The sequence below is a fragment of the Sorex araneus genome, chromosome 1, assembly GCF_027595985.1.
Source record: "Sorex araneus isolate mSorAra2 chromosome 1, mSorAra2.pri, whole genome shotgun sequence".
Lineage (NCBI taxonomy): Eukaryota > Metazoa > Chordata > Mammalia > Eulipotyphla > Soricidae > Sorex > Sorex araneus.
Genome location: NC_073302.1, coordinates 436,049,321 through 436,076,575, shown reverse-complemented (window position 1 = coordinate 436,076,575; position 27,255 = coordinate 436,049,321). Strand labels below are relative to the sequence as shown.

Sequence of the window (27,255 nt, the reverse complement as noted above, 5' to 3'; positions counted from 1 at the left end):
TTTCCTTTTGACCCTATTGGTTGTTCATATATGTTGTATAGTTTCTAAGTGAGTCTTTTCCCAACTTATTTACTTGTGCTTTATTTCCACCTTTAAGGCATCGTGGCCTGAAAAAGTACTTGATAGTATTTTTAATTTCATGATTTTTTAGATTGTTCAGGGCTTACTCCTGACTCTGCACTCAGGAATTACTCCTGCCAGTACTCAGGAGACTATATGAGATGGTGGGGATCCAATTCGGGTCAGCCGAGTGCAAGGCAAATGTCCTACCTGTTGTACTATCATTGGGGCCTCATCCCCTAGCTTCTTAAACTATAGATCATGATCTCATATGGAATTGTGATCTAAATGTATGAGTTGTTTTAAAGTAAATTCCTTTCTGATATACTATCAATAAGTGTTTATTTGGTATTCTTTTTCATTATAACTATTTACCTGGGATCACATAGAAATTTTTTGGGTGGGAGCTGGAACCACAGTACAGGAGGTAAGCCACCTGCCTTGCTAAGAAGCTAAAGCCGTTGCAATCCTGGTTCAAATTCCAGAGTCATATATGATCCCTGGAGCACTGCCTCGGGTGATTCTAGAGCACAGATCCAGGAAGGGCCACTGAGCATCATCAGGCATATTCCTCAAACTATCCCCCACCCCCAATTTATTGGTTCAAAGGTGTTGTCAGTTAAAAGGTGTTCTTAAATAATAAAACTTTTTTTTTTTTGCTTTTTGGGTCACACCCAGCAATGCACAGAGGTCACTCCTGGCTCTGCACTCAGGAATCACTCCTGGCCATGCTCAGGGGACCATATGGGATGCTGGGAATCGAACCCGAGCCTGAGTGTCAGTGAAGTTTTTCTTTGCTTCTGTGACATTCTATTTTCTTCCCCTATATCTCCCTTTTATGTAGTGGTCAGATTCCAATGGCCTCTTTTTGGTTGTATCCTCAGAGTATACATGCCTTGAAATCATCATGTAGCTTTACCTCTGAAGTTCTAAACCTGTATATCCTCATGTTCAAAGTAAGAGAGCTGCAAACCCTTTGTACAAGATTCTCTTTTCCTCTCCTCCTTCCCCATTTTTATACACTTAGAAGCGATAACGCAGCTGGTAGGGCATTCGCCTTGCACGCAGCCAACTCGGGTTTGATTCCTCCGCCCCTCTCGGAGAGCATGGCAAGCTACCGAGAGTATCTCATCTGCATGGCAGAGCCTGGCAAGCTACCCATGGCATATTGATATGCCAAAAACAGTAACAACAAGTCTCACAATGGAGATGTTATGGTGCCTGCTCGAGTAAATCGATGAGCAATGGGATGACAGTGACAGTGACAGTATTTACTGTTCCCAAGAAAGTTTCTTAGCCTCTTAAGGAAGACCCCAGTGGTTTTTGCAGAGCTGGACTAGCCATCACAAACCTGTTAGCTGTTGTTTGTCTGTAAGGGTTTATGTCTCTCTTGAATTTTAATAATTAGCTAGCAGGATAGAATAATATTACTTGGATATTTATTTTACTCAACATGATGATTATGTCATAGCATCTCATGGCCTATTAAGTTTCACTTGATTATCTGCTGTGAGTCTTATGGGGCTCCCTTCTATGTAAATTTTTTTTGATCTTTTAGGATTCTCTGTCTCTCTTTCACTTTTGTCATTTAAATCACAAAGTTCCCTGATCAAATTGAAATGTTCTATTTGTATTTATTTTATTTGAAACTCTGTTTTATTGTTGGTTGGTTTGAGCTTCTTATTCTAATGGTATGAGTCAGTCTTCATATTGAAGAAGTTTTGGTCTATAATTCTTTGACCAGTTATTTTTCCCATTCCTTGTTTTCTCTCCTTCTAGAACTTCTACAATCTGAGTACTACTTTTTGTGAAGCTAGCTCATAGGTTTCTGATATTTTTTAATTTATTTTCCCCCTCTTCAGTTCTTTATTGATAATATCCTATCCTCAACAACACTGATTCATTCCTCAACTTCAGTCACTTGTTGTTGCTGAACCCATTGTGTGTGTGTGTGTGTGTGTCTGTGTTTTAGTTCACTTTTCATGATCTTCAATTAAGTGGCTTCACTTGACTTCAGATTAACACTTTTCTCATGCTCTCTCATATTTGCACCTTCCTTGTTGGAGGTCTCCTTCATCGATCTCTAAAATTCAGCAGATTTTTGGAGGTCTCTTTCATTGAGATCCAAAATTCAGACAGCGTTCTCACTCTAGGGTCTTTCTTCATCAAGGAACTTAAAGAGTATTTAAAGTGTATGTTTTGGCAGCCGGTTTTTAGACTATGCAGGAAACCCGGGAAAGCCGATGGGGCGGGACTTCCGGATCCGCCCTGTGCCGATATTTAAGCACAGAGTCATGTGGGTACACTCCTTTCTGCCGCCGCGGGAGATTGACCCCGGAGGCAACTGAACCACTTTGGACACAAGCAACGCCCCCAAAATGCCTCCAAATTGTGTGCTCGGAGCTACTGGCCCAGGCACCACCAGTGGGGTATGGTCTTTTCTCTCTCAATTCTTTCTTTTTGAACGCAGCGAGGCAACAGCCGGTTTTTAGACTATGAGGAAGCCCGGGAAAGCCGATGGGGCGGGACTTCCGGATCCTCCCTGTGCCGATATTTAAGCACAGAGTCATGTGGGTACGCTCCTTTCTGTCACCGCGTGAGATCAACCCCGGAGGCAACTGAACCACTTTGGACACGAGCAGCGCCCCCAAAATGCCTCCAAACTGTGTGCTCGGAGCTACTGGCCCAGGCGCCACCAGCGAGTGATGCAATTACCAAAAGAATTTTCCCTGGACTTCATATAGAAATCCAAAACATCGCAGCCGCGCGACCTAATATCTCTTGATTGTCAGCAACGTGTAAATGTTCCTTTTTAGCAGGGCTTACGTGGGGGGAAACTCCAAACAATAGTACTGAGTTTTTTGTTGAAGGGTAAAAGATTGTAGTGATAGAATTTTAGGCAGAATTTTCCCTGGACTTTATATAGAAACCAAAAACCTAATGTCATTTAATCATCAGCAATATGAAATGGTTCCTTTGTAATGGGTTGGACTTTGGGGGGACCATAATAGGGTTAAAGTTTGTAGTGACGTGTAATTTCTGGCTGTACTTTCCCTGGACTTTATACAGAAATTCAAAGCCGCGAGCCCGCTGCCATGGCCACACGACCTAATGTCATTTAATCATCACCAATATGAAATGTTTCCTTTTTAACGGGTCGGACTTTGGTGGGAAATCCTAACAAGAATAGTAAGTCTTTTGCTGAAATATTGAAGGCTACCAAAGTGGTAGCCATCTCTATATACTGAACTAAGCCATATCCCCACGCCGGCTGAGAAGAAATATCCTTCTTTCTCGGGAAGAAATGCGGCGTGGCGTTAACCATAGTATGATGTCCATTAAGCTGACACGGACCTGGTGGCGTGGGAATGGGATACAAGGGAATAAATTATTATGTACTTGGAACAGCGGGACGCTGGTGGAATCTTGAGCAGGGGCCGATACCAGCGTATTACTTTTGGTTCCAGAAACTGCTTGCAGACATTCTACCAGACTATCAACTAAGCCAGAGCCCCACACCGGCTGATGACGGGAAATAACCATCTTTTTAATTATTTTTTCCCTTTGTCAGGCAGCGTGGTGATTACTAAACAGGCGTGAACTCGGTGGCGCGGGACGAGGGGGGAAAAAAATAGAAAAGTTATGTAACAAACAGCGGGACTTAATATCCCTACATTCTCAGCAATGGAGAGCCATCAAATGCTTCCTTGACAGTAGGACTGTCTTTTCTTTTTTGGGGGGAAACCCTAGCAACAATAGTGAGTTATGTGTTGAAACATGGAATGTAACCAAGATAAAGCGTAAACGAAGTGAAACTTATCACTTACAAGGGCGGGGACTGGGGGGGCGGGAGGGGGCGGGAGGTATAATGGGGTGGTTGGTGATGGAATATGGGCACTGGTGAAGGGAAGGGTGTTTGAGTATTGTATAACTGACATAATCCTGAGAACTATGTAACCCTCCACATGGTGATTCAATAAAATTTAAATTAAAAAAAAAAAGTGTATGTTTTGGGATTTCACAGGCTTTTGTCTTCATACATTAATGTAGGTGACTTTCTCCACTTCTGCATTGTGTCTGGTAGAGGTTTTTTTTTGTGCAAACTAAGTGGCAATGTACAGCTCATACCTGCCGATTCCACACAGAGCCTGAAGACTATCTGTGTTGCTTCCAGCCACTGCTGGAATTTCAGTACAGCCCAGTGCTGCCTCCCTGTGTTCATGGTTGCAGGCACCTCACCAAAGCCTTGTCACATCAAAGTTCAAAAATTTGGGTTGAAATGCACAATAAGACCAGTTTTCCTTAGTCTTTTGGAGAAAGCTTCCCCTTTTTTGTCTTAAAAGCTGCAGATATATATTTTTTATTATTGAATCACCATGTGGAAAGTTACAAAGTATTTAGGCTTAAGTCTCAGTTATACAATGATTGAACACCCATCCCTTCACCAGTGCATATATTCCACCACCAAGAACCCCAGTATATGTTCCCTCCCCCTCAGTCCCCCTCCCCCCACCTGTGTAGCTGATATTTTTCACTTTACTTTCTCTTTACTTTGATTACATTCAGTATTTCCACAAAAAACTCACTATTATTGTTTGGAGTTTCCCCCCCAAAATCAGACCTGCTGAAAAGGAAGCATTTGATAATTTGTTTTCCATTGCTGAGAATGAAGAGATATGAGGTTTTGGATTTCTGTATTTTAGTATTTTAGTAACTAAATCCAAGGAAATTTCTGCCAGAAATTGTATCCTTGCAAGCTTGTACCTCTCTTTAGTGGTCCTTATAAGATGGCGGTTGCCACGCTTTCCCCCCTCCCCCCCAAAGAAAAAGCCGAGAGAAAAAAACCTTCCCCCTCCTGGGGCAGCATGGGGCCATGGCTTAGTTCACAGACTAGAGACATTTCTGCAAGAAGCTGCTGGTACCAAAAGTAGCTTAGCTGGCCTCTGGGATCATGGTCATCCAGCAATGGAGAGGTCGCACATGTGCGGCCACTCGGGTCACATCTCGGCGGAGAGCCAAAAGCCTCCTTTTTGACGCTGGATAAAAGCCTATCCTCAGTCAGATGCACTGGGGCCAGGGAGTGAAGACGACTTTTTTTTTTTGCTTTTTGGGTCACACCCAGCGATGCTCAGGGGTCACTCCTGGCTCATGCACTCAGGAATCACCCCTGGCGGTGCTCAGGGGACCATATGGGATGCTGGGATTCGAACCCGGGTCGGCCGCGTGCAAGGCAAACGCCCTACCCGCTGTGCTATCACTCCAGCCCCATTGAAGACGACTTTTGATATCACCTGGGAGGAGGCAGGCAGTATTTGTCTAATGTGTGCTGCCCTCAGCTTCGACTGGCCATAGGCAGGCCCCTGCTGTGACCACCTGTCCTGGATATCTTACCTGGCCTACATCCTGATTCCCCATCAAATTTGGTGGGAATCAAGGTTTAGAAGATGGGCGCATAGTTTCATCCCATAGCTTCCTTTTCTGACAACGTTCTGTGTCTCCACTTATTTCTGCTCTGCTCTTTGCATCTCCCTGCCTAATCCCCACCCCCCACTCCCACCCCACCGCATTGCTCCATGGAGCTGGAGCTTCAAACCTTACCTATTCACAACGTAGAATTTCCTAGAGTTCCCGCTGTATACTCTCATGTACCCCCTCTGTGGGACAGCTAGTGGGATCCTGTGATCATTTCTGTTTCGTTGTGGTGTTTTAATTTTGGGGTCCAGGTGTAAATTCAAATGACTCCCTCCCTGCGATCTTGGTCCTGCCTACTTATCAACTTTATATTTAATTATGAATAAAAAAATAAAAACTTTTAAGTTTAAATTGTTATCTTATGAATAATTAATTAGTTTTACACAGTGTGTGTGTTTGTGTGTGTGTGTGTGTGTGTGTGTTAGCTCGCTCGCACAAGGAATCAAACCCAGAGTCTCACTCACACATAAGATAAACATCACATACAAGACCACTGAGCCATACCCGCAGGATAGCATGCTACTTTTTTACGGCTGTACTTACCTAGCTATTTAGTCTTTAGTGAAAGCAGAATAAACAAATTACTTCTTTTACAGATTTTTTTTCCTCACCTGTAAATTATAATGCTGGCCCACAGATTACTGATACATGGAATGCAGTCAATTAGTATTTCTGAAATTTAAATTAGTGGTTTTCAATCTTTTTAAACCTATGGAACAGTGGTTGCAAACCACTGCATGTGATCTACTCCAATGATTTCCAAATTTAATTCAAATTCTACTCAAGCCATTAAGAAGATAAAAAGCAGTCTAGTACTAATTTCAATTTTTACATATTCTTTTGCTGCTGAGTGGGTGGAGAAGTAAATAGATAATGTCAAGAGCTATTAGGTTAGGAAACATGAAATAAGAAAACTTTAAAATGTATAAGCAATAAGGCAATCCACGAAGTACTAAGGACAGCCTCAAATTCAGTTAAAATTATAGTCAGATATTGACAGGGTAGGTTCAGGAGCTGGCATGAAAATAAGATTGGGTTTGTAATTTCTTAATCTAATTCAAGAATTAAAAATAAAAAGTGTACTTTCTGTTTTAAAGAAAAAAAAAACATTTGCAGAGGCACATTACCTTTGTACATTACCTGGAAGTTTTCTTTGATCCTTTCAGGGTGAAAACTTTTAGGAATGACAACCACTCCTCGCTGAATGTTAAAACGCAGAATGATCTGGGCTACTGTCTTATTGTACTTTTTCCCCAAGGAGACTAGAAGTGCATCCTCTAACAGAGGTGGAGAAGAAACATTCACCCTTCAAAAAAATCAAAGCATCCATCATAGCTTGAGCAAAGATTAACCAACATTAATTAATCACCTTTTTTTTGAGTCACCCCATAATCTACCTGGTCAGTTCAGCTCCCCTCCCCCCCAAAAAACAGCTTCTCTTAAGAGAGAATGAGTAGTTGCTCTATAGGAAAATCAAGAGATAAACATTTTTAGAATTGACTCTTCCAGAGGATGGATAATGCTTCTTTGATGTATCTTCTGGAGAGAACTAGGTAAGAAGGAGGCAGAGCAGCCAAGATTAGATTGGGGTGGGAGATAGAAAGCGTTATTCTTGGAAACAGTTGAGCAAAAAAATGTCTAAGGAAATTTGCAGACAGAGCGCAATTGAAGTGTCACGTTAACTACAAAGATAAAAACTTAAGAACAGAAAATTCTAAATAGAAATTTGGAATATAATCCTAGATTCTGTAAATAATAACTAAACTAACATTTATTGAGCATTTCCTATGTTTCAGGCACCCTAAGGACATTTCATACACATCGTTGAGCATTCTTCTTATAATTGCATAATTCTGACAGCAACTCAGGTTTGCTACAATTTACAAATATAGAGAATGACTTGACATTACGTTCCTAAGATCACATGTCCAATAATTTTACTCCATTCATTTACATATTCATCAGACTTAGTCTACCTCAAACGAAATTCTTCCTGTAGAGACATACAATGTTACTCACCAGCTTGGATCCCTAGAAGTTCCCAAAGGACTATATGCAACAATGACAATGTCATGCTGTCGGCAGAACTTCAGGAGTTTGGGCTGAGTGAAATATGGATGACATTCCACCTATAAAGTTGAATTGGAGAGCAGAGCGCCAAATTCAATTAAAAGCCTATAGGTAAAGTGATTTTACATACGTGAGAAGAATTTTTCAATGTAGTTCATTTAAAACTACTGTGGGGTGGTGGTGGGGGAATAGAGCAAGGAAGTAGAGCATATGCAAGGCATGTGCCAAACTCTGTGTTTGCTCTGTGGCACACCCTGTCCCAGCACCACCAAGTTGCATAGCACAATGTTGCAGTATCGAGCGTCTAATTATTAGACCAGATACATACAGAGAGCCAAGCATCACCAGGAGCAGCCCCCTAGAACCCTGAGCACTTTGGGGAGGTTCCTACAAAATTAATTTTATACTTATTAATTTGATATTAATATTAAAAACCTAGTGCTGGAAAGGTCAGTCAATATATTAAGCACACGCTTTGAATTTAGGATGCCCAGGTTTGATTTCTATTATCACATAGTTCTCCAATCACTGACAGGAGCAATCCCAAGAACACGGAAATGACAGTAGTCCCTGAGTATCACTGGGTGTAGCCAAAATCCTAGATAAACAAGAGGTGAAAAATAATTTTAACATCATGGCTAACTGGGGAAAATTCTGAGTGTTTTTCTTAAAGAGGCATTTTACACAATTTGTATTACTGTGAGAGGAATTAAATCGAAGTTACTGAGGCCACCATCTTTGGGCGAGTTGTAAAATAACTCAGAGATTCAGTTCTGTTTAAGTCAACAAACTCATGTATAGTTAACATTGTAGTAAATAAACTTTTCTTTCATAAGAATACAGTTTCAAAATCTCGATTCAAGTTTTGGTAACTAGAAATAATAGGCTCTCTGTTTCCAGCTATCAAACATCTAAGAATATTTTCACAAGTGATAGAGCATGCCTAAAGCTGAAGTCATCTAAAGAAGAATTTTATCTACTTTCAATTTTGTCTACTTTCTATACATGATTCTTCACTAACTAAAAATATTTGTCCCCAATAAGTCCCCAAAGTTCCTTCCAGTAGAAACTAGATCTAAGAACTTTTGCCTTACTTCTTTCCTGATGGCTGGTTATAACCCTGTGTAAGTGGTGTAGATACAATATTTATTTTTTCTGTTTGCTCATAAGACTGATGTACCTTATCAGTACGTTGACCTGTCTGCAGATTTTGCAACAATACTTAGTGATTCTGAACTTGGGATAGCAAAATCTCATAAAGGGAAGTTAAAGAAACTAGACGAGTATTTATTTATACATGAGAATAAGCATTACATTATACTGTATTATTTGACTTGAATATTTTTATGGAGGTTAAAAATCATATAGCAATCAATCAGCACAAATGATTGATTTGAATGAATGAATCAAATTTTGTTGATTTGTATTCTGATCATTTAAGTTGCTAAACCTTTAATTTTTGCTGGAACAGCAATAAGAAGCAAATTTGTTATGGACCTGCTAAGGGTCAGGTTTGGGGGTGGGTGGGGGAGAGAAAATCTGGGAAAGTGACATTGGTGGTGAACTTGGCAGTGGGTCATTGCATACCTGACACAACCGTTTTTATGAACAACTTTGTAAATCATAGCATGTTAAGAAAAATAAATTTAAAATAAATAAATAAAATATATCATTCTTTAAAAAAAATCAGAAGCTGAGCAGCGTTAGGTATATGACGCTAAGTAATGGAAGTCACACAAAACATGTTCAAGACCTTGATCTCGATCAAAATACTCCTTGAGTACCAGTAGTCCAGGCTGGGGACTCCTGGTCCAGAGCATTGAATCCGAGGTCCCTGGCACTGCTGGGTATATCTCCTGTTTAATAAAGGAGAAGAAACTAGGCAGAGTCTGCCAATTCATAAATTAACCTCACCAGCTTCTGCCTTGAGTTAAAAATGGTTACATTTTCATTTCATTAGTATAGTCACTCAACAAGTATGTACTCCTGGGCTTGGGGACGCCTGTGACTTAGGCATGATTAGGGTATAGGGATGGGAAAAACATTGAAGAGTTTGAGGATCTTTTCTTTCTCCTTTGTTCCCTGCCTTTCTCGTCCCTTCACTCTCTCCCTTGGTTTGAACAGAACTGGAACCTTGTAGGAGCTCTTACGGCACAAGGCAGATCCATTAGCTCTGTTGATTTATTTGCATTTCATTCATGTTTTATAACAATTGATGAATTATTCATATTTTTGTATTTGTTATTTTTACATCAGTTGCCACCATATTCAAGGTGAGAGCTATGTCCATGAGAGCTATGATAACATCTATAAAACTTGCACGAACTGGGGCTGGAGTGATAGCACAGTGGGTAGGGCATTTGCCTTGCACGTGGCCAACCCGGGTTGATTCCCAGCATCCCATACAGTCCCCCGAGCACTGGCAGGAGTAATTCCTGAGTGCATGAGCCAGGAGTAACCCCTGTGCATCGCTGGGTGTGACCCAAGAAGAAAAAAAATTGCACAAACTTTGTGGGGATTGGGGCACAGGGGCACACAAACAGTGCTCAAGGGCTATTCCCAGCTCTGATGAATGACCCCTGACAGTGCTTGGGTGAGAGTACAGAGTGCCAGAGATCAAACTAGGGTTGGGCCACAGGCAAGACAAGTACTTTACCCCCTATACTATCTCATGACTTTAAATTTGCATAAGTTTTACTCTATATTTAGTCTAAGGAGAAAATTATTTTTCAGGTCTGGGCAGAGAGTCTCTTGCCCCCACGCCTGGCTGTCTTCACTGGAGCCCCTCGAGGGGTGGGTTGAGTTTCCCTCCCCACTCCAAGCAGAGCCCTCGAAACTGAAGACCTCCAGAGCCCACCCACAGCCGTGCTCAAGGCCCCTCTCCACATGTTCGGACAAGCATGAAGGGACCGGCAGAGGAACCCAGGTGTGTGGGACCCAGGGCTGAGATCTCCAAGCCTCCTTGGATCAGGACTGGGTCACTTACACTCAGATTCCCCATTTTCCAGTAGCTAGGTGGTTACACTGAGAAGCTGCCCCGGATGCCGTGTAATATCAATCAATGGCCAACATCCAGAAACTATAAAACCAAGCTCCTGGAAGACATCTTATAGTCTAGTTCTCCCTCTCGGAGAACTTGGCAAGCTCTCGAGAGTTTCCTACCCACATGGGAGAGCAAACTCCCCGTGGCATATTCATATGCCAAAACCAGTAACAATGATGGGTCTCATTCCCCTGACCCTGAAAGAGCCTCCAATGCGGCACCATTGGGAAGGACAAGTAAAGAGAGGCTTCTAAAATCTCAGGGCTAGCGGGGCCGGTGCTCGGCTCCGGCCGAGTTTCGGCCCGGGTGCCCATGCCTCTGCACAGCCGGTGGATGTGGAACGAGCGGGAACCAGAGACAGCTTTCAGGATTTGGGGTTCCAGCAAGTGCTTGCAACCATGTATGGAGACTGTGAACTAAGCTTTTGCTACATGCTGTTCCAGGAAGGGAAATGATTCATTTTCCAACTTAAATCTCCGCGGACTTAATTACTATAATACAGAAATTGTAAACCGCGCGGCCGCACGACATTTTATCTCTTCATTCTCATCAGTGGAAAACTTATTATCAAATATTTCCTTGTCAATAGAGCTGTATTCTTGGGAGATAAATTCCAACAAAAATAGTGAGTCTGTTTTGAAACTCTAACAACAATAGTGAGTTGTGTGTTGAAATCTGGAATGTAATCAAGGTAAAGAGAAAAGGAAGTGAAATTATCACTCACGCACGGGGTGGGGGGTTGGGGAGTGAGGGGTGGGATGTACACTGTTTTTTTTGTTTGTTTGTTTTTGTTTTGTTTTTGTTTTTATTGGTGGTGGAATATGGGCACTGGTGAAGGGATGGGTGTTTGAGCATTGTATAACTGAGATATAAGCCTGAGAACTCTGTAACTTTGCACTTGGTGATTCAATAAAATAAATTAAAATATATATATATATATATATATATACATACAAAAAAACTCAGGGCTAGGACAAATGGAGACGTTACTGAGACTGCTCGAGAAAATCGACGATCAACGGGATGATGATGATGATGATGATGATGATGATTAATGCCTGGTGTTTTAATCCTATAGTATCTTCAGATATGCATCTCTTGCATACAGAATATACATCATCCATTCCATATAATGTCTTTCAAACATTCATCGTCTGAATTGTAAGGTGCTGGAGTCTGCATGTTAGCAGCTCATTTTGAAGATTTGGAGTAGAGGTAGCCCTTCCTGCCAACATAGGGTACTGACAGAATACAGATGGATCTGCATGTAGATCTAGGCTATTTCTAGAGAACTGGTACCCTGCTTTTAAACATCACTGGAACTCATGATGGGCAGAGCTGGTGATCTTCCAATGTAACTGATTTTCCTGGAGGGGTTTACTTGTGGAGTTGGGCAATAGTCTTTTGTCATCAGAACAGGATAGTTGTTCTCTGATGTGAAAGACATACTATCAGATCTTCACTCTACTTTTTTTTATTTCAAGGCCAACAAAATGTCATTTTTTTTCTGTATATTTGCTTTTTTTTTTTTTTTTTTTTTTGGTGGGACAGAGTTCGATGGAGCCCTCACAACTGAAGACCTCTGCACAGTCAGCATTGTTCAGGGCTTACTCTTGACTCTGCATTCAAAGGTTACTCCCTCCTAGAAGGCCTCAGCGGTCCATATGTGGTGCCAGGAATCAATCCGGATCAGCTGTTACAAGGCAAGAAAAGACCTCACCCACCGTACTATCTCTACAGCCCATCTCTATTTGAAAGGGGAGATTTGTTTGTCAAAACAACTTTTTAATAGCAAGATATTGTCTTTGGAATGCAGAAAGGAGAAGAGCTAAGGAAGGGGTAGGGTAAGAATAAAGAGATGGTTTGAAATCTGCTATGAAATCAAAAGTATTTTATTTCTATATATCTTTCTATATCTCATTTTGCAGATTTGGGAGAGAGGTGGTCCTTCATAAGTTAACCTCACCATCTTCTGCCTGGAGTAAGAAACTGTTGCATTATCATTTAATTAGTATAGTCACTCAACAAATATGTACTCCTGGGTTCATAATAACTTTGTAATTAATAATTATTATTAAAGTTAGATCATTTACCATTACAATAGTGTTATTGTTTATTGCCTCGATGGACAGTGCTACTGTACCCATCCACCACAAAGTGCCCACATGCTCTGCCATTTTCTTAAGTCACCTGTAGTCTGCCTCTTCCCTCCCCTCACACTCTTCACTGCTTTGTAACCTGAATTATGGAAACCAAACAAGAGTTTGTCATCATTTGCCACTACCTCTTCTCTTTTGTCTCTCGATACACCTCAGATATGCATCTCCCTCTGACTTATTTTACTGAACATGAGGCCTTGCTATTCCATCCAAGTCGAACTAAAGCACAAGTTTTCATCCCAGGTGTTTTCTCTCCTGAGAGTGGTATGATGTTACAATAGCTGTGAAATGCTTCCAAACGTAGCAGAACTTCTATTTTTTTCTGTGGGCTCTTGCCATGATGTAGCTAATAATTCTTTCTTAAGATGAATTCATACAGACTCTTTTAAGTTACAAGACAAATGACTCAAACAAATAAAAATGTGTGATCATTTACCCAATCTAACAGCATCTTAATAATTTATGAACTAAGGCAAAAAAGTAACATTGACATTTAATAATTTAATAGTACTTTGTCATAAAAATAAAATATGCTCACTACCAAAGACTTGGATATAAGAGAATAACATAAAGAAAACATGATGTACCTGTAAAATTCACTAACCAATAGCTAACCATCAATATTTTAAAATATTTATTTTTAATATTTTCTAATGCATATTTTTATAAAACAAAATTGCCTTAAACTGTTTCTCACTTAAAAAAATTTTTTGTGTGGGGCCGGAGCGATAGCACAGCGGGTAGGGCGTTTGCCTGGCACGCAGCCGACCTGGGTTCGATCCCCGGCATCCCATATGGTCCCCCAAGCACTGCCAGGAGTAATTCCTGAGTACAAAGCCAGGAGTAACCCCTGAGCATCGCTGGGTGTGACCCGAAAAGCAAAAAAAAAAAAAAAAATTTTGTGTGCCAGAAATTGAACCTAGGGACTTCTGCATATAGTATAACTGCTTCATTGCTGAGCCACGTCTTCAGCTGTATATTCTATTTTGTTCACCTTATTGTTTCCTTTCTCAAAAGTGATTAAAAATTAGCATTTGCAAAAATTTTTATAAACATTTTTTTAAAAATTTATAAAGTGTTTTATATTTTTTCTTTCATATTTATGTTTTTTTCTTTTTTACAGAATAGTTTTGGTGCATTTGAATATATATCTAGGAGTGAAATTACTGGATCATATGATAAATCTATTTTGAATTTTTCAACAAATCCCTTTCCTTTTCTCCCCATTTTATTTAAACACTGTGGGTTACAAAGTTGTTGTGTGATCATAACAAATCATGATGATTTATTGTAGGCATTCAATATTCCAGCCCCAATCTCACCACCACTGTCACCTTCCCTTTGTCATTGTTTCCATTTCCCTAGCCAGCCTTCAAGAATGCCCCTAGAGCAGGCCCACAATAATTCATTTATATTGCTTGTGACCACTAGCTGGCCAACGGAATAATCAAAAATTGTTCCAGTAGGAGAAAAACTGTGAAAATTGTTGTATCTCACCACGGAGACATTAGATCCTTATCTGTGGGTTTACAAAGATGTTGTTGATTGTGAAGCCTTCTGTGTTAGAAGTTTTTGCGAGTGGAAACTGGTTGGCTTCTATGTTACATTGCCATCCAACCTGGTGTGGTACTCCTGGGATGTTCGTGTTGCAGAGTTCGCAGATGTTGCTCCAGAAAATCAAGAATATTTAAGTGGGCAGTCCAGCCAGAGGCATGGTGGTGACTTTGGGACTGCAGTGTGGCTGCTGGACCTTTGTTTGAGGCAGAAGCTGGTCCGTCCCCCTCCCGAGATGGACCCACTCAGGAGATTGCTCCAGACGTCTCAGCCGGGAGCGGATATCTGAGAAATGTTTCTGGCTAGTTGATCTCTGTCGAGATTTGTTCATGAATCTCTTACACAAGGCTGGTAGATGAGCTTTCATGTCGCAGGCTGTGCCCGTGGACAGGGGTCAAGGCCTGGCTCCCGGGCTTCTGGAAGTACGGGGAGGCTGTGCCGGTGGACAGGGGTCATGGCCGTGGCTCCCGGGCTTCTGGAAGTACGGGGAAATTTGGCTGTCTTCTGCTTGTCTTATAAAACTTAGTACAGCCCTTTACTTTGATTTTAGTGAATTTCTCTTCACTCTTCTTATTCTCTCTTCTCATTGTTTTTCCCATTCATTTTTATTAGAGTTTTTTTATGTTTTATTTTTTTATTTTTATTTTTTCATTTTTATTAGAGTTTTAATGCCTATCACTCATTCTATAATAGTTTAATGTGCACATAACCTTCTTTTCTATTATTTAAAATATACATAATCATTTGTTTTTATTTTGTTTTTCATATATTTAGATCTTGGCATTTTTATACTAATGATGAGTTTTCTTTGTAGTTTCCCACGCCTTCCTGTTGCAGAATCAGCTCCAGAAAACTAAAATTTTTGTTTGATATTTAAAAGTGTCTTCCTGTTTCCTTTTTTTTTTTTTGACTCCTTCTCACCATGAAGTATGACCTGAGGCCAAGAGCTATATTAATTTCTATTACAGTAGTCATTATCTTCATACATTTTACTGAAAAACTTCGGTTATTTATTTATTTATTTGGTTTTGGGGCCAAATTTGGCAGTTCTCAGGGCTTACTCCTGATTCTGTGCCCAGGGATCATTCCTGGCAGGCTCAAGGGACCGTATAGAATCCTGAGGATTGAACCTGGATTGGCCACATGCAAGCATCCTACCACTGTGCTCTCCGACCCCTGAAAAAAAAAATCCATGCCCTTGCCATTAGTTTGTGCGATTTTATTCTCCATCAAGTTTGATTACACTGAGATCTCCTTCTAAGATGCCATTTTGTGTATATTTTGGAGCCACACATGGTGGTGTTCAGGGGCTACTAATGGCCTGGTACTCAGGCGTCACTCCTAGTGGTGCTCAGAACCACAACGTCCTAGGATCTGACCCAGGACACCCACATGCAAAGCTGGTACACTATCTCTCTAGCCCCATGTTACTTTTCTTTCTTTCTTTCTTTCTTTTTTATTTTGCTTTTCGGCTCACACCCGGTAATGCACAGGGGTTACTCCTGGGTCTGCATTCAGGAATCACGCCTGGTGGTGCTAGGGGACCATATGGGATGCTGGGAATCGAACCCCGGTTGGCCGCGTGCAAGGCAAACGCCTTACCCACTGTGCTATAACTCCAACCCCCCCATGTTACTTTTCCATCCTTCCTTCCTTCCTTCCTTCCTTCCTTCCTTCCTTCCTTCCTTCCTTCCTTCCTTCCTTCCTTCCTTCCTTCCTTCCTTCCTTCCTTCCTCCCTTTCTTCCTTTTTTTTTCTTTCTTTATTTCTCTTTGATTTTTGGGGGGCCACATCCCGCAGTGCTCAGAGTTAACGTCTGACCCCATGCTCAGGGATCACTCCTGGCAGATCTCAAACCCAGGTCAACTGCATATAAGGCAACTAGCTTTCCCACTGTACCATAAGACATACTCTGTATGTCTAGCCAATCTTGTTTCTCCTCATTATGTTTCTTTCAAATACATTTCTTATTTACTTTTGCCTGGATTTGAGTCTTTAAATCTGTTTCCTTCTTTATTGTTATTAAAGTTCTTAGAAAACTAATTCATTTATGATCCTTTTCTATATTTGCACTCTGTTCCTGTTCACATATCGTCATATCGTATTGTCCAGGAAAGTCATCTTTACTGATGCACTGTACACACTCTGTTTGGAGGTAAAGTCCCACTATGACTCCCCTCTATATGCTGCTGAAATTTCTCAGCTTACAGATTGTCACTCCCTGCTCTTATACCCACTTCCAAAATCAGAAATGTCTTCTCTCAAAACTATTGATGGGTTGTCAAAAATCACTTTATTGATTATTATAATCAATATTAGGCTGGAGCAAAAGCACAGCGGTAGGGCGTTTGCCATTCATGCAGCTGACCCGTGTTCGATTCCTCTGCCCCTCTCGGAGAGCCCGGCAAGCTACTGAGAGTATCGCGCCTGCACGGCAGAGCCTGGCAAGCTACCCGTGGCGTATTGGATTTGCCAAAAACAGTAACAAATAAGTCTCACAATCAAGAGACTTACTGGTGCCCGCTCGAACAAATCGATGAGCAACAGGATGACAGTGACAGTTATAATCAATATTATAATAATTCCTTTAAGAAAGGAAAAGCTAAGAAAAAACACCACTTAACATTGCATATGTCAGTGTATAGATAAGTAGGAAAAAATACTTACAGAAGAGGACACACCATCCTTCATCAGAATATACTTTCTATAATTTATTTTTTTTTCTTTTTGGGTCACACCCGGAGATGCACAGGGGTCACTCCTGGCTCTGCACTCAGAAATTACCCGTGGCGGTGCTCAGGGGACCATATGGGATGCTGGGAATTGAACCCGGGTCGGCCGCGTGCAAGGCAAACGCCCTCCCCGCTGTGCTATCGCTCAAGCCCCTACTTCCTATAATTTCTTTAGATGCTTCTTTTCTTCCACTTTATATCCCTTATACATTTCTTATCAGAAATGTGTAAAAGTCTTTAAAAGTTTGGTACAGCCTTTTAAACTTTGTTAGCAGGAATAAATCCAGTATCCACTGATTTCTTCTCAAAAGATTTTCTAACCCATCCTGTAATCTGGCAGTATCATTCTTAGGAAAGAATACTCTATATATGAAAAAATACAATAGACCAGGGACCAGAGATCTAGTACAAAGGGTAAGGTATTCCCCTCTAATGTGACCCAACCCAGTTTGATCCCACATGGTCTGGTACCACATGGTCCCTTGAGCAGAGAACTGGGAGTAATTACTGCCAAGTGTTACGCCCCCCCACACACACACCTAAAACGAAAAAGACCAAAAATTTCATTAGGAAACCCACAAACAAAATTTAAAAAAAAGAAATCATGTTTTGGAATGTTCGGTGCATTTGGATTAATCTAGGATCAGGAAAAACAAACTTCCCACTATAAATATTTCAATAAGGACATTTTCCTAATATTGCACGTTGACTCCATAGGCCTAGAGAGCTACTAATCTCTGATGCTTGTGCCATCAGCCATGGAGCCAATATTGGCAGCTCCAACAATAGCATCATAAATTATTCCTCAGTAGTGAGGAAAGAGGACACTACCCCCAGAGTGAGCACTGTCATGACCAGTGGCATGTGTGCCCACAGAGGCTTCTTCAGCTTCAGGTTGGGATTTTCAAGTAGCAAGAAGGGGATGTGACACAGGCTCTCCTCAAATATCTTTGCTTAAGAGATATAAGTTGAAGCTTGCCACAAGTGTGTGTGTGTGTGTGAGTGTGTGTATGTGAGATGGAGGGTAGAAGTGGTGGCAAAGGGCAGCTAGGATGGAGAAAGGACCAGTATGACAATAATAGTTACAAATAAATGATCACTCTGAACAAGAACTGCATATCTGTATTGCAAACCGTAACGCCCAAAAGGAAAGAGAGAGGGAGGGAGAGAGGGAAGAAGGGAGGGAGGGAGGGAGAGAGAGAGAGAGAAAGAAAGAAGAAAGAAAGAAAGAAAGGAAGGAAGGAAGGAAGGAAGGAAGGAAGGAAGGAAGGAAGGAAGGAAGGAAGGAAGGAAGGAAGGAAGAAAGGAAGGAAGGAAGGAAGGAAGGAAGGAAGGAAGGAAGGAAGGAAGGAAGGAAGGAAGGAAGGAAGGAAGGAAGGAAGGAAGGAAGGAAGGAAGGAAGGAAGGAAGGAAGAAAAGAGTGCCTGCCATAGAGGCAAGAGGCAGGGTGTGGGCAGGCGGGGAACTGGGGACACTGGTGGTGGGAAATGTACACTGGTGATGGGACAGGTGTTGGAATATTGTATGACTAAAACACAAACCATAAGTTGATGACTAAAAACTCATCAACAACCTTGTAAATGTGTATCTCACTGTGATGCAATTAAACAAAAATAAATAAACAAGTGGGAGAAATAAAAGAGATATTAGTGGGAAACATTAAAAGACTTGTCCAGAGTCTTATGTTGAGATGCATAGAGAATGAGCACAAGAATTCCTGGTCTGATTCCTGGGGCCAGGGGTCTTCCTGGGAAGTACATACTGGGGGCTTTCACTCCTCTCCACCTTGTCACCTACCATACCCCATTTTGCTGTACCTGGTTGCTGACGGGCTTATATTTGAGTCCCGGCTTGTTAAGGATGAGTTCCAGCTGTCGGCGGTTAAAATTGGAGACTCCCAGGGATTTCACCAAGCCAGCATCTTTGCACGCTTCTAACGCCTGTAGAATATATGCCAAAGAATCAAGAAGGAAACATCAAATAAAGCACATAAAGATGTTTTCAAAATCTATAATTCTTTGATGAGAAAGTCCCTCGTTATGTTAATAAACATTCTGTGAAGAAAAGAAGTTCATAAAATTCTGCTGTTTTTCCTTTCTGGGCTTTTGAGCTTTCAACTTTATACCTATTGGTGGAATGAATCCCTCTATCTCTTTATTATGTCTGGTGCTACATAAGAGCTAGGGGTGAAGTGAAGGGTGAAGTTCAGGTTGGCAGTTAGAGTTCACAATCACAAACTCAAGACAGTGGCTCTGATTTTGCGTGAGCCTGGTGGACCACCAGAAATTTGCAGTCACAAATGCCCATAGTCCAAACTGACACCTAGCAGGTTGGACTGTTATCCAGAGTTCACAGTTTCTACCACAGTCTGGCACCAGGAGCAGAGTCAAATTCCAGCTAACCAAATTCCAGTGACAGGGTCTCGTGGTCACAGGGTCACATATGGGTCACCAGGGTGAGGTAAAGCTGACCTAGGTAGCTGTTTATATTTTCCAGAACCTAAAAAAAAGTCCGATGCCAAAGTTCAGGAGATCTGGGTGGATGACACACAACCATTTGTCAAGTGACATTCTGTATTTGCCAAGACCTGTGGCCCCAATCTGAGTGAGGACTGTGTTGTCATTAAACCTTCACTGTCATAAGTACTCTATGTGCATGGTTTCATACTTGAGTAGGTTGGAATCATGACCAGGTATGGGTAGTCACAGTTATTTTATGATGAGTCTGTGCCAAGTTCAAACAAGGCCAGAGCCACTAGATTTTAAGTGTCTGGATTACTCTGTCTATTTGCAAGAACAAAGTCAGCAGTGATGAAAATTTGGAACTGGGAATTCTCAGTGTAGGGAGCCATTTTACCTTACTGATCTTATTCTGTCACTATTTGTTTATCACTAGCTAACCCCATGCCACACCTAGCAAAGGTTGCCACTCCTAATCTTACTGATTTTATCCTATCAGCATTTTTTTATCACTAGCTAATGCCCATGCCACACCCTGCATTTCTATTTGGGGTCCCGGCATGCATACTATATTACCTCCTCCCAGCAGGGAGGTATAAATACTGTAACTGCCATAAAATAAATGCCTTTTCTCCCTCCTCCAGGCTCTGCGTCTGTTCATTTGGCTGCATCCCCTTCTCAGCCCCACGAAGGGTTCTCCCTGCTGAACAGAACGAGACCTCCACATCGACTTCCACACTCAGAAGAGATACGTGCAATGTGTCAACTTCATTTGGCCTCAGAGGTCTAACTTTCAGATTGCAAATACCCCACGACAGTTGAGCTCTTGTACTAAGAGGGCCTGAGTGACATGGGCTCTAGACGACCAGAGCCTGGCAATCCCCTGATGCCCTGCTGAAGAGTCCAGTGTGTGTGAATGAGTGTTGGCAAGTGTGTAGGGCTTAAGAGGAACTGGAATCACATTCATACAGCCTGCCTTCCAGAACTGGTTGTGTAAGAGCAGGCAAGGACCCCTTGCTAGCTAGCAGTGCTAATGGAGGTATGGCCTGCCTCCAGGGACAGAGTCTGTTGATTGGCTTAAGCAAGTATCACTCAGCCAACAGTTTGCTATGGGAGGGGTGGGCTCTCCTCATGAATGCTGTCTCCAAGCCAGATCGTTGAAGACTACTTATAACGCAACTCACCAGCTTCTGCTTCTGGTTTCAGATGGTGCAAAAACAGGACTGCAGAGCTGGGGCCCCAGGGGCTCAGTGTAACCCTCTTCTGTGTCCCAGGGTTCAGTACCTCAGAAACTTGTCACTGATTGCCATGGAACGCCTTCAGTTCTATGATGCAAGTTTTTGGCCAAGGAAGGTCTTTGTCCTGGCGTGAACCTTACGAACTCCCTGATCCCTGCCTGAGGACTGCTAAGCATATAAGTGACATGCCTCAGGCAAGATCTAGAAGAACCTACATATAATATATGAATACGGTCATTCTATGTCTGTCCCTCTCTTCCTGACTCATTTCACTCAGCATAATACTCTCCATGTCCATTAGTTTATAGGCAAGTTTCATGAGTTTTATTTTTCCTAACAGCTGCATAATATTCCATTGGGTAAATGTGTCACAATTTCTTTATCCAGTCATCTATTCTTGGGATTTCGGTTGTTTCCAGATTCTGGCTATTATGAGAAGTGCTGCAAAGAACACAGGAGTGCAGATAGTACTTTGGGCCCCCAGGGTATATTCCCAGAAGTGGTATTGCTGGGTTAAATGGGAGCTCAATTTCTAGTTTTTTGAGGAATTTCCATATTGTTTTTTTAAAAAAAGAGAGGTGGGGGTGATGGGAGGGAAACTGGGACACTGGTGCTGGGAAATGTACACTGATGGAGAGATGGGTGTTGGAACATGTGTGATTGAAACCTAATCATGAACAGCTTTGTAAGAGTCTGTCTCACAGTGATTCAATTTAAAAAAAAAAATCTATTAAAAAAAAGAAGACCACCAAGCTCAGTGAGAGAAAATAATAACACAGAATGCTCAACTGGCACCAACCAGCACAGTAAATCCTTAGACAATGACTTAATAATACCACTGTGAGAACAGTGATCACAAATTGACTTTTATCGATCTAAGTTTTGATAACTCCATGTGCCTTTGTGCTGTAATAAACAATATGAAGTAAATTTGTTTGTGCCTGCTAAAGGGGCAAACATGTGGTGGTGGGTGGGAAAATGGGGACATTGGTGGAGGGAAGAGTACACTGGTGGTGGGATTAGTATTGGAACATTGAATGCCTGAAACAACTGCATGTTAAACAGCTAAGAACTTAGTTTAGAAAGCAAGACAGCAAGACAGTAGGAAAGCAAGAAAGCAAGAAAGCAAGAAAGAAAGAAAGAAAGAAAGAAAGAAAGAAAGAAAGAAAGAAAGAAAGAAAGAAAGAAAGAAAGAAAGAAAGAAAGAAAGAAAGAAAGAAAGAAAGAAAGAAAGAAAGAAAGAAAGAAAGAAAGAAAGAGGGGCTGGAGAGATAGCACAGCGGGTAGGGCGTTTGCCTTGCACGCGGCCGACCCGGGTTCAAATCCCAGCATCCCATATGGTCCCCTGAGAACGGCCAGGGGTAATTCCTGAGTGCAGAGCCAGGAGTAACCCCTGTGCATCGCCAGGTGTGACCCAAAAAGCAAAAAAAAAAAAAAAAAAAAAGAAAGAAAGAAAGAAAGAAAGAAAGAAAGAAAGAAAGAAAGGAAGAAAGAAAGAAAAAGAAATAAAGAAAGAGAGAGAGAAAGAAAGAAAGAGAGAGAGAAAGAAAGAAAGAAAGAAAGAAAGAAAGAAAGAAAGAAAGAAAGAAAGAAAGAAAGAAAGAAAGAAAGAAAGAAAGAAAGAAAGAAAGAAAAAGAGAAAGAAAGAAAGAAAGAAAGAAAGAAAGAAAGAAAGAAAGAAAGAAAGAAAGAAAGAAAGAAAGAAAGAAAGAAAGAAAGAAAGAAAGAAAGAAAGAAAGAAAGGAAGGAAGGAAGGAAGGAAGGAAGGAAGGAAGGAAGAAAGGAAGGAAGAAAGAAAGACCTGGAAGGAATCTGAGTTCCTGGTATCTGTTTGCCTGAAGAACACAGCATCAAAGCTATCTTGTTAGCCATCCGCATCTGGCTCCTCCTGCTGTTGCAGAGGTGACCCGAGGTGACTCATACAAACTTGGCTGTGGTGCTCATGCCTTTTGTGGTGGTGCTCTCAGGAGTGGCACGTGGGGGTGGTGGTGCCCGCCTTCTTGGCTGTGGACAATGACTTAATAATACCACTGTGAGAACAGTGATCACAAATTGACTTTTATCGATCTAAGTTTGTCTGGTGGAGTGGTACCTGGTTGCAATCTTGTGTCCACTGGAAGTGGTGCTGGCAGTCGATCACACACTTTGCTATGCTGTGCACACATACACATTTGCAAGAGGTTTTCATGTCCAGTATTGCTGTTTTCTTTCTCCCCATCTATGAATTTTGAATGTTCTTTTTCTTTCCTTCTCCTGGATTAATTACTTTTTATTAATCTACTTTATCTCCTTTGTTGGCTTGTTTGCTATACTCTAGAAATTTTAACAATTTCCCTTTATGTTTAATAGCCTATCATTTTGCTTAATGCATCTAGTTGTGATTCTTTATAACGTCTTTTTAATACCCCATGTCCTTCAAATACATCTGTTTTTCCCCTTCTGATACTTTTGTCATGTAGATAATTTAAACTCTAATTTTGTCTTTCATACCTATTGGCTTTTCTTTCATATTTGACTGTGGTGCCTGTGCAGGTAGCTATGGGGTGAAGGTCACATATCAGGTTGTAATATTGGAACCCTCGGTGCTTGCCCGGGATCAGCGTTTTGCAGCTGGCACACATGCATACGTGTTTGTGAGAGGTCACACAACTTAGCTGAGATGCTAACACAATGTTCGTCAGGGATCTCACTTCCTGGGTGAGCACAGCAGCTCACTCATCTTTTAGTTGTGTTGTTTGCCAGGGGTTTTACCTTTTCTGTGGTGGTGCACACACACACACACACACACACACACACACTGGCCGTGATGCACCCAGAAATTGCTTGGGGCTCCAGAGATGACCACTACAGACCTGCCAAGATCACACTCGGTCACAAAACAGCACCAGACATCAAATTCACAGACTCACATTTGCCGTGCAGGGACTCAAAAACAGAGTTAGCTTTAGGCCCTCCCATGCTGCTGCTCTCCTCTCTTACAGGAAGTACACGCGCGAGTCAAGTCTGTAGCTGTCCTCAGTTCAGATGGAAATAATCAGATCACAGTTTTAAAAAATTCAGTCCTTTAAAACAAGAGTTCCACTTGAGCTTACCTCCCAAGTGGCACAGAGATCAGTCTGGTGAAATAACCATTGGCCATTTTCATCTTTAGGATAGAAATTTTCTCCAGGCTGAAAGGCAAAACAAATAAACAAACAAAAAGTGGCAAGGGTAACTGATTTCATTTCCATGAATGAAGATTATGGAATGAGTTGTTAGTGTATCTGGGAAGGCAATTCAGGCTTAATTACAGCCTTTCTCCATTTTCACAGGACTAGCCAGTCATTCTTTTTGACACAACAATCTCATGATCCCACACTCCGGCATGGATCTTCATTTACCCAGACTATTGTTGTTCTGCTGTGAATTTATCTTATTTTTCTATTATTAAAGTTTTAGGGGGCGGGTGGGAAAGGACAGTATCAGGAATCAAATTCAGTCTCTTGACAGATTGTAAAGCAGGAACTTTATACCCCCAAGTGTAAATTTCTCACTTAATGACAAATTTACTTACAACAGAAAGAAGTTGAGAAATGGAACTTTTGGATTCAGCGTTTTGATTTTTACCCTTTCCAAAGCCAAGGAAAGAAAATTTCTTACTATCTTTTATTTATTATTATTTGAGGAACTACGGGGGACCCAACCAGGGCTCATGCATATAAGACAATCACTTTATTGGTGAGCCCCATCCCCAGCTCTGAAAATTTCTTACTATCAAACATAACAGAGATTGGACAAAGAAGATAAGAGGGAATCCTGGAACTAAGAAAAGTGTAGTAATGAACTAGTTATGGAAGCTGCTTGAGTCAAGGAAACTGCTTTCTACCTCGTAGAATCTCTACGAGTTCTAGCAAGCTCGTAGCACTTTTTTTCTCTTTCCTTTCTGGGTCCTCCAATATCTCAGCATCTACTTTTTTCTCCCTTACGCTTTTTTTTTTTTTATCTCCCTTCTCTCCTTATACTTTCTTGAGACTAAACACTTTCTTTGCAATTTGTCCCCTCTCCCCACCCATTTACCCCTATTTCTGAAGATGGGACCCATCTCTCATGGGCACAGAAATGGAATAAAAAGAAAGAAAAGATGATTTGGGGAGTAGAAAGTTGTAACCATTTCCTGAATTTGGGAATATAGATTTATTCCAAATATATTTGGACTAGGAATATAGAATTCTGTTTTGGACATTGGATACTGAGTTTGAAATGACCACGAGATATTCAAGTGGATATTTGGAGGGGCAGTAGAAATTGAAAGTACAAAATAGAAAACATCTTAGACACAGGTTCAGAAAGAAGTCATAATTTCAGACAAAAATTGTAAGACTAATGTCAGCATATGAAATGGTTTTTGTGGAACCTGCTTTGAATAAACCAGAAGCCATGTCACCTCTGTCTCATATAAGAACCCTGGGAGAGTCACTGTGTGTGGAAAATCTACAGTCAGACTCAAACTCCCTATCTTCTTATCATGACTGGAATAACAGTCAACTGATACAGTCCTTTTGATGGCTAGGGGGAAAACAGAAACTTCTGATTGTTACAAAAGACACCAGCCGCACTACTGCCTTCTGTCTGAAGACTTTGGTCTACTAATCCAAAAATTCCACATGACCTCAAAATTCAGGCTGCTCTCCTGCTTAATCTTTTAAAATTCCCCTGTGGGAGGTGTTGGACATGGGTTGAGGCAGGAGCAACTCCATCATGCCTGGTTCCTCCTTCCTGTTTTGTTTTACTTAAACCTTTTTGTTTTTCTTAAAGCCCCCGATGCCCGGCGCCATCCCCCCTCCCCCACCATCTGCAAGGGAAGGACAACCAGGCTGAAAACCTGGCCTTGGCAAATAGTTTCATAACCGCTCTTCACTGTCTATAGAAGCCACCCAGACACAGCAGGGTGGGTAGCTGCCAGAATGTTCTGAAAACATGTCTAGATCACCTATCTGTAACTGCTTATTTGTGCTATTTGAGTATGTTTTCTTCTGAATAATGAAACTTGCATTTTCACTTATGTTATTGTTAAAATTCATAAGTGCAGGCTATGATGTAAGCACTGACTATAAAATCTGGGTCTTTTCTGTTGTTCAAGGTCTTTCTTTGGCCTGCGTGCCTGAGAGCTTGATCCCAGCTAGCTGGCTTAATAAACTCTGCTTGTGTGTTACATTACTGGCTGAACTCTTTGTGCGGATTCAGAGAAGGGGAAATTATCGATACCAGACCCTAACAGGAGGGAGGTGAGTACACTGGTGATGAGTGTGGTATTGGAATTACGTACATGGGAGGCCTTCAGTAACAGTATTGTAATCACAGTACCTCAATCAATTAAATTAATGCTTCACTCTTCTTGTTAGTAGTAGCATAAAGTCCCAGGCAAAAGAAGCAGTGCTTCATACTTTGCAACACTCTGCATCCTTTAACAATAATTGTGGGGGCTGGAGCGATAGCACAGCAGGTAGGGCGTTTGCCTTGCACGCGGCCGACCCAGGTTCGAATCCCAGCATCCCATATGGTCCCCTGAGCACCGCCAGGGGTAATTCCTGAGTGCATGAGCCAGGAATGACCCCTGTGCATTGCCGGGTGTGACCCAAAAAGCAAAAAATAAATAAATAAAATTGGTTTAAAAAAAAAAAAACAATAATTGTGAATTACAAAACTCTCTTACTCTATTATTCAACAGAGTATTGAGACTCCTTGCTCAGCAACTAAGCAAGAGAAAGGAATTTAAATTGGACAAGAAGTTAAATTATCACTATTTTCAGATAACACCATATCATACCTAGAGAACCAAGAAGACTCTAGCAAAGAACTCGTAGAAGCAAACTTATACAGTCAAGTAGCAGGCTACAAAATAAATACACAGAAATCTGTGGTATTTCTGTATTCAAGAGAGAGAGAGGAGAGGGAGAGGGAGAGAGAGAGATCTTATTCACAAATATGCCAGTTCAAGCTCTTGGCTGCATATAACAATCAAAAGATTAGTCAGTAATAGGTACATGATCTAAACAAAGCTAATTATTACCCTAAGAGATTATTGCCCTAAGAGATCTAGACAGTACTAAATTCTTTTGTTTTGTTTTGTTCTGGAACATACCTTCAGTGCTCAGAGTTTACTCCTGGCTCTGTGTGTCAGGGATCAATTCCGGTAGTGTCCAGAGAGCCTTATGAAATTCCAGGGATTGGGACAGAACCAGAGTTCGCCATGCACAAGGCAAGTGTCCTACCCACTGTACTTTTTCCCCAGCTCCTCTCTGAATTCTTAACTAACTTTGATGATATAGGTTTGGAGTGTCAATAGCCATTGTGTCATCATATGGAGAGGTATTTTTGAGAATGTATTCAACCAAACTAGGGACATTGCACATATTCATTTACATTATGTTGTACAGGGACATTTCCATAACTATTTGATAGGAGAACGTGTGTATCTGGATATTGGACA

General features: G+C 41.4%; 1 protein-coding gene across 1 annotated transcript in view; it reads right to left on the bottom strand.

Annotated features, from left to right (window-relative positions):
• The window catches only part of AKR1D1 (aldo-keto reductase family 1 member D1), an 86,898-nt gene that overhangs the window by 16,102 nt on the left and 43,541 nt on the right, over nucleotides 1-27,255 (bottom strand). The window contains exons 4-7 of the mRNA XM_004608232.2: nucleotides 23,879-23,956; nucleotides 18,907-19,029; nucleotides 7,552-7,661; nucleotides 6,673-6,838 (exon numbers count right to left, since the gene is read on the bottom strand). Of these exons, the coding sequence (XP_004608289.2) occupies nucleotides 6,673-6,838; nucleotides 7,552-7,661; nucleotides 18,907-19,029; nucleotides 23,879-23,956 (477 nt within the window). The remainder of the gene's footprint in view (nucleotides 1-6,672; nucleotides 6,839-7,551; nucleotides 7,662-18,906; nucleotides 19,030-23,878; nucleotides 23,957-27,255) is intronic.